Source organism: Balaenoptera ricei, chromosome 15, assembly GCF_028023285.1.
Source record: "Balaenoptera ricei isolate mBalRic1 chromosome 15, mBalRic1.hap2, whole genome shotgun sequence".
Taxonomy (NCBI): domain Eukaryota; kingdom Metazoa; phylum Chordata; class Mammalia; order Artiodactyla; family Balaenopteridae; genus Balaenoptera; species Balaenoptera ricei.
In genome coordinates this window covers 19,098,658-19,107,985 of record NC_082653.1, presented here as the reverse complement: position 1 = coordinate 19,107,985, position 9,328 = coordinate 19,098,658, and the positions used below count along the sequence as shown (strand labels likewise).

Genomic DNA, 9,328 nt, shown 5'->3' with positions numbered 1-9,328 from the left:
CGTCTCCGCCCGCAGGAGCCGCCGCCGGGGTCTGCTCGCCTGCCGCCGCCGCCGCCGCCGCCGCCGCCGCCGCCGCCGCCGCCGCCGCCAGCTCGCTCCCGGCGGGCCTGCGCCGCGGCCGCCTGTGCCGCCCCCAGCGCCGGAGCCATGGCGGGCGCCGCGTCCCCCTGCGCCAACGGCTGCGGGCCCGGCGCGCCCTCGGACGCCGAGGTGCTGCACCTCTGCCGCAGCCTCGAGGTGGGCACCGTCATGACTTTGTTCTACTCCAAGAAGTCGCAGCGGCCCGAGCGGAAGACCTTCCAGGTCAAGCTGGAGACGCGGCAGATCACGTGGAGCCGTGGCGCCGACAAGATCGAGGGGGCCAGTAAGTGCGCCCCCATTGACTGGGGCCCGCCGCGCGCGCGGGGGCGGCGGGGGTCTGCGCCCGGCTCCCGCGCGCCCCGGGCCGCCGATGGAGAGAGACTTGGGCAAACTTTCGGGCTTTCCCCCAACACCCTGTGGGCCCCGCCCCCGCCTCGGCCCGGGTGGTCACCGGGGGCGGGGGGCATCCGGGTCCTCAGTCACCTGACAGGACACCCCTTCCCCCAGCAGGGGGGGAGTGTTCCAGGCTCTTTGCCCAGAGGCCTAAAAATCCTAGCGGGTTGGAGACCAGCGAGGCCGGCGTCTGGTCCCCCACAGCCCGGGAGCGGTGTCGGCCGAGGCGACGGGAGCCGAGGCAGCGTGCCCCCCGCCAGCCCCAGAACTGGGGCCGGAGCAGATGCGCGCCCTTTCTCCAAAAAGGGCAGCCTCCGCGAAACTCTGGGCCTCCCGGCTGGGCTCATATTTAGAACGGAACCTTTGGGTTCCCTGAGTAGAATTTAGGCAGTTGTTACGGGAGGGCTGGTTTTGGAGCGGAACCGGGCCTACGCATCTCCGTCACGGGGAGAGGGAGGAAGGTGGTCCCATTCGGTTTGGAAAAGCCTGAGGGGAGGCAGTGGCTGCTTTTTCCCGCCGCTTCTTTTGTCCTGAAGTTGAATTTAGGAGGTCTGTGTGCGTGGGCAGACACCCAAAGCCGGGGCACGGAGAGGGGCCAGGCTCCCCTTGTCCTTGGATGCACATTCTCAAGAGCTTGGCCCCCCAGAAGGCCAGCCTCACTGCCGTGTGTCAGGTACTCTTCAAGAGCACGCAGCCAAATTGGGGTCTAGCCCTTTGTGTCCTGTGGCCTGTGTCCCGTAGCTGGAGGGAGCCAGGAGTGGCTACTCTTGATTTCCTGCCTCTTTGCCTTCCCAGGCCTGACCTTGGCTGCTTTTGCGAAGGAGGGAGGTGGGGGATTTTGAAAAACCCCAAATCCTTCAGAGTGTTATTCCACTGAGCGGGTGCTTGTGCTGTGGCCGGATGCGCCCCCAGCTCTGCTCTCCGTTCCCCCGCCTCCAAGTGTGAGGGGCGATGTGTCTGCAACCCCAGACTGTGGGTTGCTTCCTGCAAGGACCCCCAGAGACTGTTAGAGCCAGGTTCAGAATTAGGTCCATGTGAAGGAAGGGGGTTCAGGAAGTGACACCCCCAAGGGAAGGTCCCACAGACCTCCTTGGCTGCGGTGTACCTCCCTGTAGATGGCTGAGAAGATTGGGAGGAAGGAAGGTCTTATGGTGAGGCAGCCATCCTCAACTACAGACTCCAGATCTGACACAGCTGCCGAACTTCCACACGGCAGCCGCCTTCCTCGGCGCCCCCATCGGCCCTGTCAGCCATTGGGAGAGAATTTTAGTGATTTGAGAGACTGGATTCCAAAGTGGAGGAAGGACAGACACTGCAGAGAGCTGGGATGGTCCTGGGAACGTCACCCAGGCATCAGACTCCAGGCGCAGCCCCTTCCATGTTTCTGTGGTGCTCTGTGTGCTCTCCTGAATTGGTAGCACGGGCTGGAGGTTCCCAGATAGACTTCTCCTGGGTAACAGGCTGCATTTCAAACCGTGCACGTGACCAGCAGGCAGTAAGTGCAGCACAGTGGTTGAAGGCAAGGTTGGATTTGAAGCCCGTGTATATTAGTTGTGTATCCCCTGCAGCTAGCTACTTCTCTGAGCTTTAGTTTCCTCATCTGTGAAGTGGGAGTAATAACACATCCACTATATTTGGTTGCTCTGGGGGTTAAATGAGAAGATTAATGTAAAACAGCTAGCACAGTGTCCGACGCATTGTAAATGTTTAATAAATGTAAGCCGTTATTAATGGTACCAATAATAGAGTATGACTGCTCTCCTGGACTGGGACTGTGTGGCTGCAGGAGAGCGTGAGGGTGTCGGAAGGGAGGAGGATGGGGCCCCAGTTACCATTTCACTTAGATCACTACCCGGAGATGGGAGGGTATGGTTTTGTTTTGCCCTGACCCAACTAGTCAGCTACCCACCTATCAGTAGAACAGTGAATAGAGTAAGTATAAGGAGACGTGCACATCTGACTCATGGGTGGGTAACTTTCTCGTTTGTAAGTTGGGCCCTGTACAGAAGGCATGGGTGTGGAGAGGCAAGAGGCTAGTCCACGATGTCTCAGGTGTTTGGGGATGGAGGCAGGAATGCGGAGGACCTGATGACCCCAGCCCCCAAGGGTGGCTCAGCCAGAGAGGTACAAATTCAGTGATCTCATCAGTTAGCTGGGATTTGAGAGGCCTGGAGCGTGGGCAAAGGATGTAGAAGGGACCCTGGCCCTTTGATTTTGGAGGCCCGGATTGAGGGATTCCGGGTGAGAAGGCTAGTGGACACTCGTGTGGAGTTCAGACCTTGCAAACAGAGCCTCAGGCTGAAGCTGTCCCATTGCTGCCTATTCACGGGTGCACCTCATTGTCGGGTTCTGATCCCTGCAGCCCCTCTCTGTAGGTTCTGAGGAAGTTTAGACTGCCAGCAGGGCCCCTTGCCATCTGGCCTCTTGCCCAGGTGCCTCAGGTGTCTGGCCTTTTCCTGCTGACCCTGCCAGGGTACCACGCAGTGCCTGTAGCCTGGCCAAAGAGAGAGGGACACTTGTGGGACCCTCAGGGTGTCCGTGGCCCTGAGGAGAGACTGGGGTTCAATGAAAGTGCACGGCACTCGTGTAGAGCAGGGGTCCCCAACCCCCGGGCCATGGACTGGTACCAGTCCTCGGCCTGTCAGGAACCGGGCCGCACAGCAGGAGGTGAGCGGCGGGCGAGTGAGCGAAGCTTCATCTGCCACTGCCCATCGCTCGCATTCCCGCCTGAAACGCCCCCCGTCAGTGGAAAAATTGTCTTCCTTGAAACCAGTCCTTGGTGCCAAAAAGGTTGGGAACCGCTGATGTACAGGACCTCATTCTGGCCTAACTCTGTGCCCTCTCACTTTATCCCGTGCTTGTGAGACGGGGCTGGCAGGTGCTCACTTCTCCGGTGGGAGTTTGGTTTACAAGAGGGGTGGGGAAGTGCCTTGGTGCTGGTTGTCATGGTGGTGTGACAGGAACCAGGTCGATGCTGGGCTTTTTATGTTGCAGATACTGACTTAAATGAGCACAAAGCAGTTACAGACTTCCTGCTGAGTGCTACAGAGACTTTGCATCATGTTTTCTTGGCTGATCCTCTAAAGGGCCTGGAGTACCACCCCACTTTACAGATGAGGAAATAGAAATGTAGGGAGTGAATTGTGCTGCCATGTGACAGCCTCAGTTGGCTCTCCAGTCGGTGGCTGGCCGGCCAGTCCCAAAAGGACTCAGAGCCCCGGGGTTGTACTGTGAGTGGTCTCAGGCCCCCGTTCCTGTGGTCTGCGTTGCTCCTCTGAGGAGAAGCCTTTGTGTTCAGACTGTTCCTTACAGACGGCCTCAGCCTCTCTCGGCTCTGGCTTTACACTTTTCCCTCTGGTGCCTTCTGCGATGAGAGGTTCAGTCAGGGGTCATTGTGGGTACAGTGGCTCAGGCTCCATGGTGGGCTCTGAGTGCCAGCCAAGCGTATCTGTGGGGACTTTTGCAGCCCCAGCCTTTCGTCTTTGATTCTTCCGTTGACACCCTCCTAGACGCCAGGCTTTCTCAGGTGGTGAATGAAAACAGGCCCTTGCCCTCAGGGAAACTAAAGGGGACAATGGAATGGTACCTTTGATGCCAGGGGTGGGGGGTGGCAGAAGAAAGCACACCGCCTGGACAAGGCAGTCAGGCTCACAGGGTAGGTGACTTTGGTACCAGCTGTCTGAGGCCTGACCCCTGTGGCTGTCAGACTGCTGAGGAGACAGACCACAGGGCCAGCTCTGAAGGCTGGGCCCAAGGTGCCCGAGGAGGGCAGGCCTGTATCACTGGGGATTTTCTTTGTGCTGGCTGGTTGCTCCCGGTGGGAGAGGGGTGAGAGCATGTGTCCGGATCTCCAGAGCTAGCCATCCTCGCCTGTGCGTTTCCTGTCTGACTAGTTTTTCCAGGGGAAGTCAGACCTCTTAGTGTTTCCTCAGCCCCCCAGGCTTGCCCTGATGTGTGGGTTTCCAGACCAGCACGGCCACGCCCCCTGTCCAGCTGGGGCTTTTTCTTTCCTGTGAACCTAGGAAAGGGCCCTGCTTCACAGATGCCTGGAAGAGCTGAGCACAGCAGCGCTGGGGCCCCCAACACCTCCACCTTCTCTGTGTGTGTGCACGTGCCCACACAGACGTACGCAGATGCACAGGCTTGAGTTACCAGTTAGAGATCTTGGTCACTAGCTTGTTTTGGGTAGCCCCTTAGAATGAGGGGCATTTATTTGCTCAATAAATATTGTGTGAACACGTCTTACTTGCCCAGTGCTAGGCACTGAGGGTTCAAAAGATGGATAAGACTTGGTCGGTGCCATTGAGCGACTCCCAGACTCCTGGAAGAGACAGATTTGGGAACGTGTAATTATAACCCCGTGTGTTATGTACCATGATAGAGGTCCATACCGAGAGCTTCCTGAGTGCAGAGTAACGAGCTCTGCTCAGCAAGCAGGAGGTCGAGAGGAGAGAGCTGGAAAGGCTTCACACGGAAGGTGGCCAGGGAGCTGGGCCTTCCTGAGTGGTTGAGGAACTTGCCTGTGCCCTGGCTGAGGCCCTGGGGGTAGCTGTGCAGGGGTTGGGCTGGGGGTGGCGTAGGGAGGGCCATGGCTTGCTGTACCTCGTGGGTTGTGCTCTGTGCTATAGGCACAGCTGTCACCAGAGGCTGAAGCGGGACTGTCCTGTGTTTGTCTGGGAGAGGGGGAGGAGGGAGACCAGTGAGCCACTGCAGTTTGCAGGAGAGACCTGATGAGCACAGCACAGCCTCCTTGCGAGGCAGGCGGGAGGCGGCAGTGATGGAGGGGAGGGGAGGGGCTGGGTCTGGAGGGAGGAGGCACTGGAGCCAGAGTAGCTTAGCATTTGGGCTCTGAACTCTGACTGCCTAGGTTAAAATCCTGTTGTGCAGCTTACTTGCTCTGTGACCTTGAGCGTGTGACTTTATCTCTCTGGACTCCTTGTTTATAAAAGAGGGATAGATTACATTTTTCTCATAAGGGAGTTGTGAGGATTCGGAGAGAATCTGTAAGATGCTTCGCATAGAGTGTAGCACCGTGTAAGTGCTTCACGCATGGGAGCCCTGATGAGGAGGAAGGTGAAGATTAAGTTGCCCAGGAGGACCTGTTAGTGGAAGGGAGCAAATGTACCTGTGGTATTGAGGGGGCTGGCCACCAAGCGCTTAATTCGGAGACAAGGAGTCCACCTAGCCTCTTTCTTGAAGCTCTCGGGAGCCCCTTTGTCATCAAGGCTGTTTCCTGCCGCTGACTTTTGCAGGGTGCCAGGGCAGTTGGCTGTGAGCAGCAGCTTTGGTATCATATGAAGATATCAGATTGGCCTATTTCTGAGAAATGCTACCTGAGCGCATTGGTGGGAGACCCCTGTCTTCCAGGAAGTGCTTTAACGCCAGCACGTCAGTGTGCTAGGGCCTGCCTTTGCCTCTCCCGTCACCATCCCAGCCGGCCTCCGTTAATTCAAGGCATCTCTTCCCACTCTGTGCCCTCTTCTCTGGGATGTGGCTTCAAGGAGGTCAGTGGTGGCTAAGTTGGAGGGAGGAAGTGAGGCCTAATGTAGCAAAGGCCTGATATTAGGGTATAGGAGACTTTTTCCCCCTCTCTGCTCCCTCTCTTAGAACTGCAGAAGTCAGTGGGGACTTTGGGGGGAGTCCCAGGAGAAGTGGAGGTGGGGCAGGAGGAGGGGAGTGTTCTGGAGCTCCTAGTAGAGTGCTTTGTTCAGAGAAGCATGGCGCCCGGGCTTCTCTGGGGGGAAGTCTTTGAGAGCAGCATGGTAACAGGTGATAAGACTCTAGGCCGAGCCCAGGGTGAGGAGTGGCCTCCAGCAGCTGTAGCCAGAATCAGTCAGATTTGGGTCTGAGTCTCAGCTCTTCCTGTGACCTTGGGTACAAGTCACTTTAACCTATCTCAAACTGATCTTCAGCTGTAAAAATAATTTCTCCCTCATGGAGCAGTATATTAACAATGATCAAATGAGATCCATATGAGAGTGAGAGATTTTATGTGAGAGCGCTCAGCACAGCATGTGGCACTCGCGGGTGCTTAACAACTATTTGTTTCCTTTGCTTTCACCGTAACTAACTACAGAGCTCCAGTTCTTCTGTCCACCATGAAGCTGGCTGCCGTGGCTGCTCTGACAGCCTGGGCTAGAAGTCTGTTTCCTACTTCTTTTCTTTGTTCCCTCCCTGAGTCTGTACACAGAGGTCGGGGGCAGGAGAAAAATTGGGTACTTGAATAGTGCGTTAGTTCATGGAGCATTTTCTCATCCATTATGTTGTTTGAGCTCCACCACAGCTCCAACTGAGAGGTGGGAATGCTAGGCTCTCCCTTGTAGATGAGGAAACCAAGGCCCCAAGGCTAAGGTGCCCCAGCAGGTTCATGGTAGTGCTGGGACCAGAGCCTGGAACTTCTGATTCCCACTGCAGTGTTCAGTTTATTCCTCCACTCTGGGGAAATGACGGTAAGGTGGGTGTTCTGCAGGACCAGAGTTGTTTTACTTTATGTGGACAGAGCTCTCTGATCTCTCCTCTGCCCTCTGGGCAGATGTGCTGGTCGACGTGCCCAGGCCCCCTTCCTGGCGCACTGGACTCAGAGCCTCCATCGGGACCCTCTGCTGCCCTCGGCTTGCCACAGCCCCCATTGAGATGCTTCTCTCCCTGCCGCGGGGGCGAAGGTAGCAGAAGAGCCTCGCCCTGACTTGCTCTTACTGGGCTATGGTGACAACCACACTGAGCCTCTGCCAGGGCAGTGGGAGCCTGGGGCTCTGGGCTCTAGGTGGCCTGAGAAGGGCCTCTCCAGGACCCCGACGACAAGCTGAGGCACGTGCCTTCGTCCACGTGTTCCTTCGTTCATCCCACATTTAGTGTGGTCTTAGCTCCTGTGTGTTAGGTACGCTGAACCAGACATGATGACTCCAGCCTCTGACTTGTTCACTGTGGCAGTAGATCTCTAGCGTATTGAGCTTTCCATATCACCATAGCTACTCTTTCCTTGAAGGAAAGGAAAAAAAAGCCCTGAAAACAGCTTTCTTGGGCCCTGTGGCACACTGAACAAGTGAGGTGCCACTTGTGCCTCCCTGGCTTTGGACTCTGGCATTTGCTGACGTGCCAAGCACTGTGGAGTCTAGCGGTAGACATAAAGGTTAAGGCACATACAGCCAGAAAGAAAAAATGACGACGGGGTCCAGGCGCGCTGAGAAGGAAACAAGCCGAGCTTGCTCTGTCGGTCTGGGGGGATGAGAGTGTGCTGCGCTCATCTCCATGGCTGACGGCAGCCGAGGCTTGGCTCTCCCGTAGGCCACGTGTGTGCACCGTGGCGAGCCACCCCGCTGTTTCCGGAGGGGGGCCTTGGCGGCTCTGGGTCTGCCCCCAGAGGCAGAGCCTGAACACGCCGGGCAGATTAGGCCGGAGGAGGATTTGGAGAAAGGAGGCCGGGGAGGAATTAGTTCCTCTGACTTGGGCACGGGGTACAGTGAGGGTGGCCCCGCTGTTGTGGCAGGTAGGCTGCAGCCCTTGTGGGTCAAGAGGCTGCCTTGGCTGGGGTCTCGGAAACAGGGAACTTTGTGTTCACACTCCGAGGTATCATAGCTGTACCCTTGCCTAATTGTGTCTCTCCACCTTCACCCCAACACACATACCCCTGCTTGAGCTGCCCCGGAGCCACAGCTTCCTGCTGTCACCCCAGAGTTAGAGCCGCTCGTCACAGCTGGGTGTGCTGGGGCCTCCAGAGGGCGCGGAGACTGAGGCCGCCTCGAGAGAGTGCCCTCAGCCCTAGAGGAGAGGGAAGAAGTGTGAGAAGGAGGAGGTCCCTGGATACGTTGGGGCTGGGGAAGAGGCGGTGGGGACGGTGCAGGTGGTTGCTTTGGTGGAGGCTGAGGTCCCAGGAGATGCGGCTCGGAGAGTCTCCACTTGCATTCCTGCCTCAGTTCTTGATGGTCTCCCTCTCCTCCTTGTAAGACTAGTTCCTTCTGAGGAGGTGCTTGGCTTGCCTTTGAGAGGCTGCAGTGGCTGAGTGCCCAAGCACAAGTACTAGCTCTCTCCCCGACTTGTCACCTCTAGGAACCAAGCCCATCCTGGGGGAAGCAGGGAGGGCTCCTTTTTATAGCCCACATGTAGTCTTTGTGTATAGGCTCTGCTGCTTCCTTCTGGGCCCTTCCCGGTGTTGGCCGGTGGCCCTGGCTTCAGCAAGACTCAGGATGCAGAATAAATGGGGCAGGGCTTTCTCCTGCAGGAGACTGGCATCTCCCTTGCTGAGCCAGGCCTGGCACAAAGCAGCCTGGAGTTAGGAAGCAAGAAAAGGAGGTGACCCAGTCCTTGATCCTGGGAAGCTTGTGATCTGGAACGTGCAGGAAACCGTCAAAGCCCCGGGCCGGCAGGAGACAGTTGTGCCTAAAGTGCTGTTGGCTGAGCACGGGGCTCCAGAGAGAATCAGCCTGCCACTGTGGGTCGCTCCCCCTGCTGGCTAGCAGGCTGGCGTTGCCTAGAGGATCAAGGCATGGGCCCGGTGAGGAGTTGGACGGTCTGACCAAAGCTCCAGGCCCTGGTGGCAGACATCTGACCAGACTGGTAAGGCATTGGGCCACGGAGAGTTGGACCGCTTGTTTGTGTGAGACCTAGTTCTAACTCATTGGGGGTGGGCCATTCACATTGGGGTTGGCTTCCTGTTTTCTTGGACACCTGGGGACATGGCTGAGCTGAAATGTCCTGAGGGAAGTGGTTGTTTGAGGGGCTCCCCCCAGGTCCCAGTGTCCTTGGCCTGGCCTTGCCCTTGCAGGGGTAGGGCATTGACCATACTGGGATTCTGGCTGTGTAGCTGTGGGTGTGTGGTGTGTGAATGCAAACCCCATGGGATTGTGTGACTTCAGCC

General features: G+C 57.4%; 1 protein-coding gene across 2 annotated transcripts in view; it reads left to right on the top strand.

Annotated features, from left to right (window-relative positions):
- Positions 1–112: 112 nt before the first annotated feature.
- Positions 113–9,328, top strand: part of PLCG1 (phospholipase C gamma 1) — a 33,679-nt gene continuing 24,463 nt past the window's right edge. For both annotated transcript variants that reach the window (XM_059898058.1, XM_059898057.1), the window contains exon 1: positions 113–364. In XM_059898058.1, coding sequence (XP_059754041.1) covers positions 148–364 — 217 coding nt within the window. In that variant the 5' untranslated portion in view covers positions 113–147. The remainder of the gene's footprint in view (positions 365–9,328) is intronic.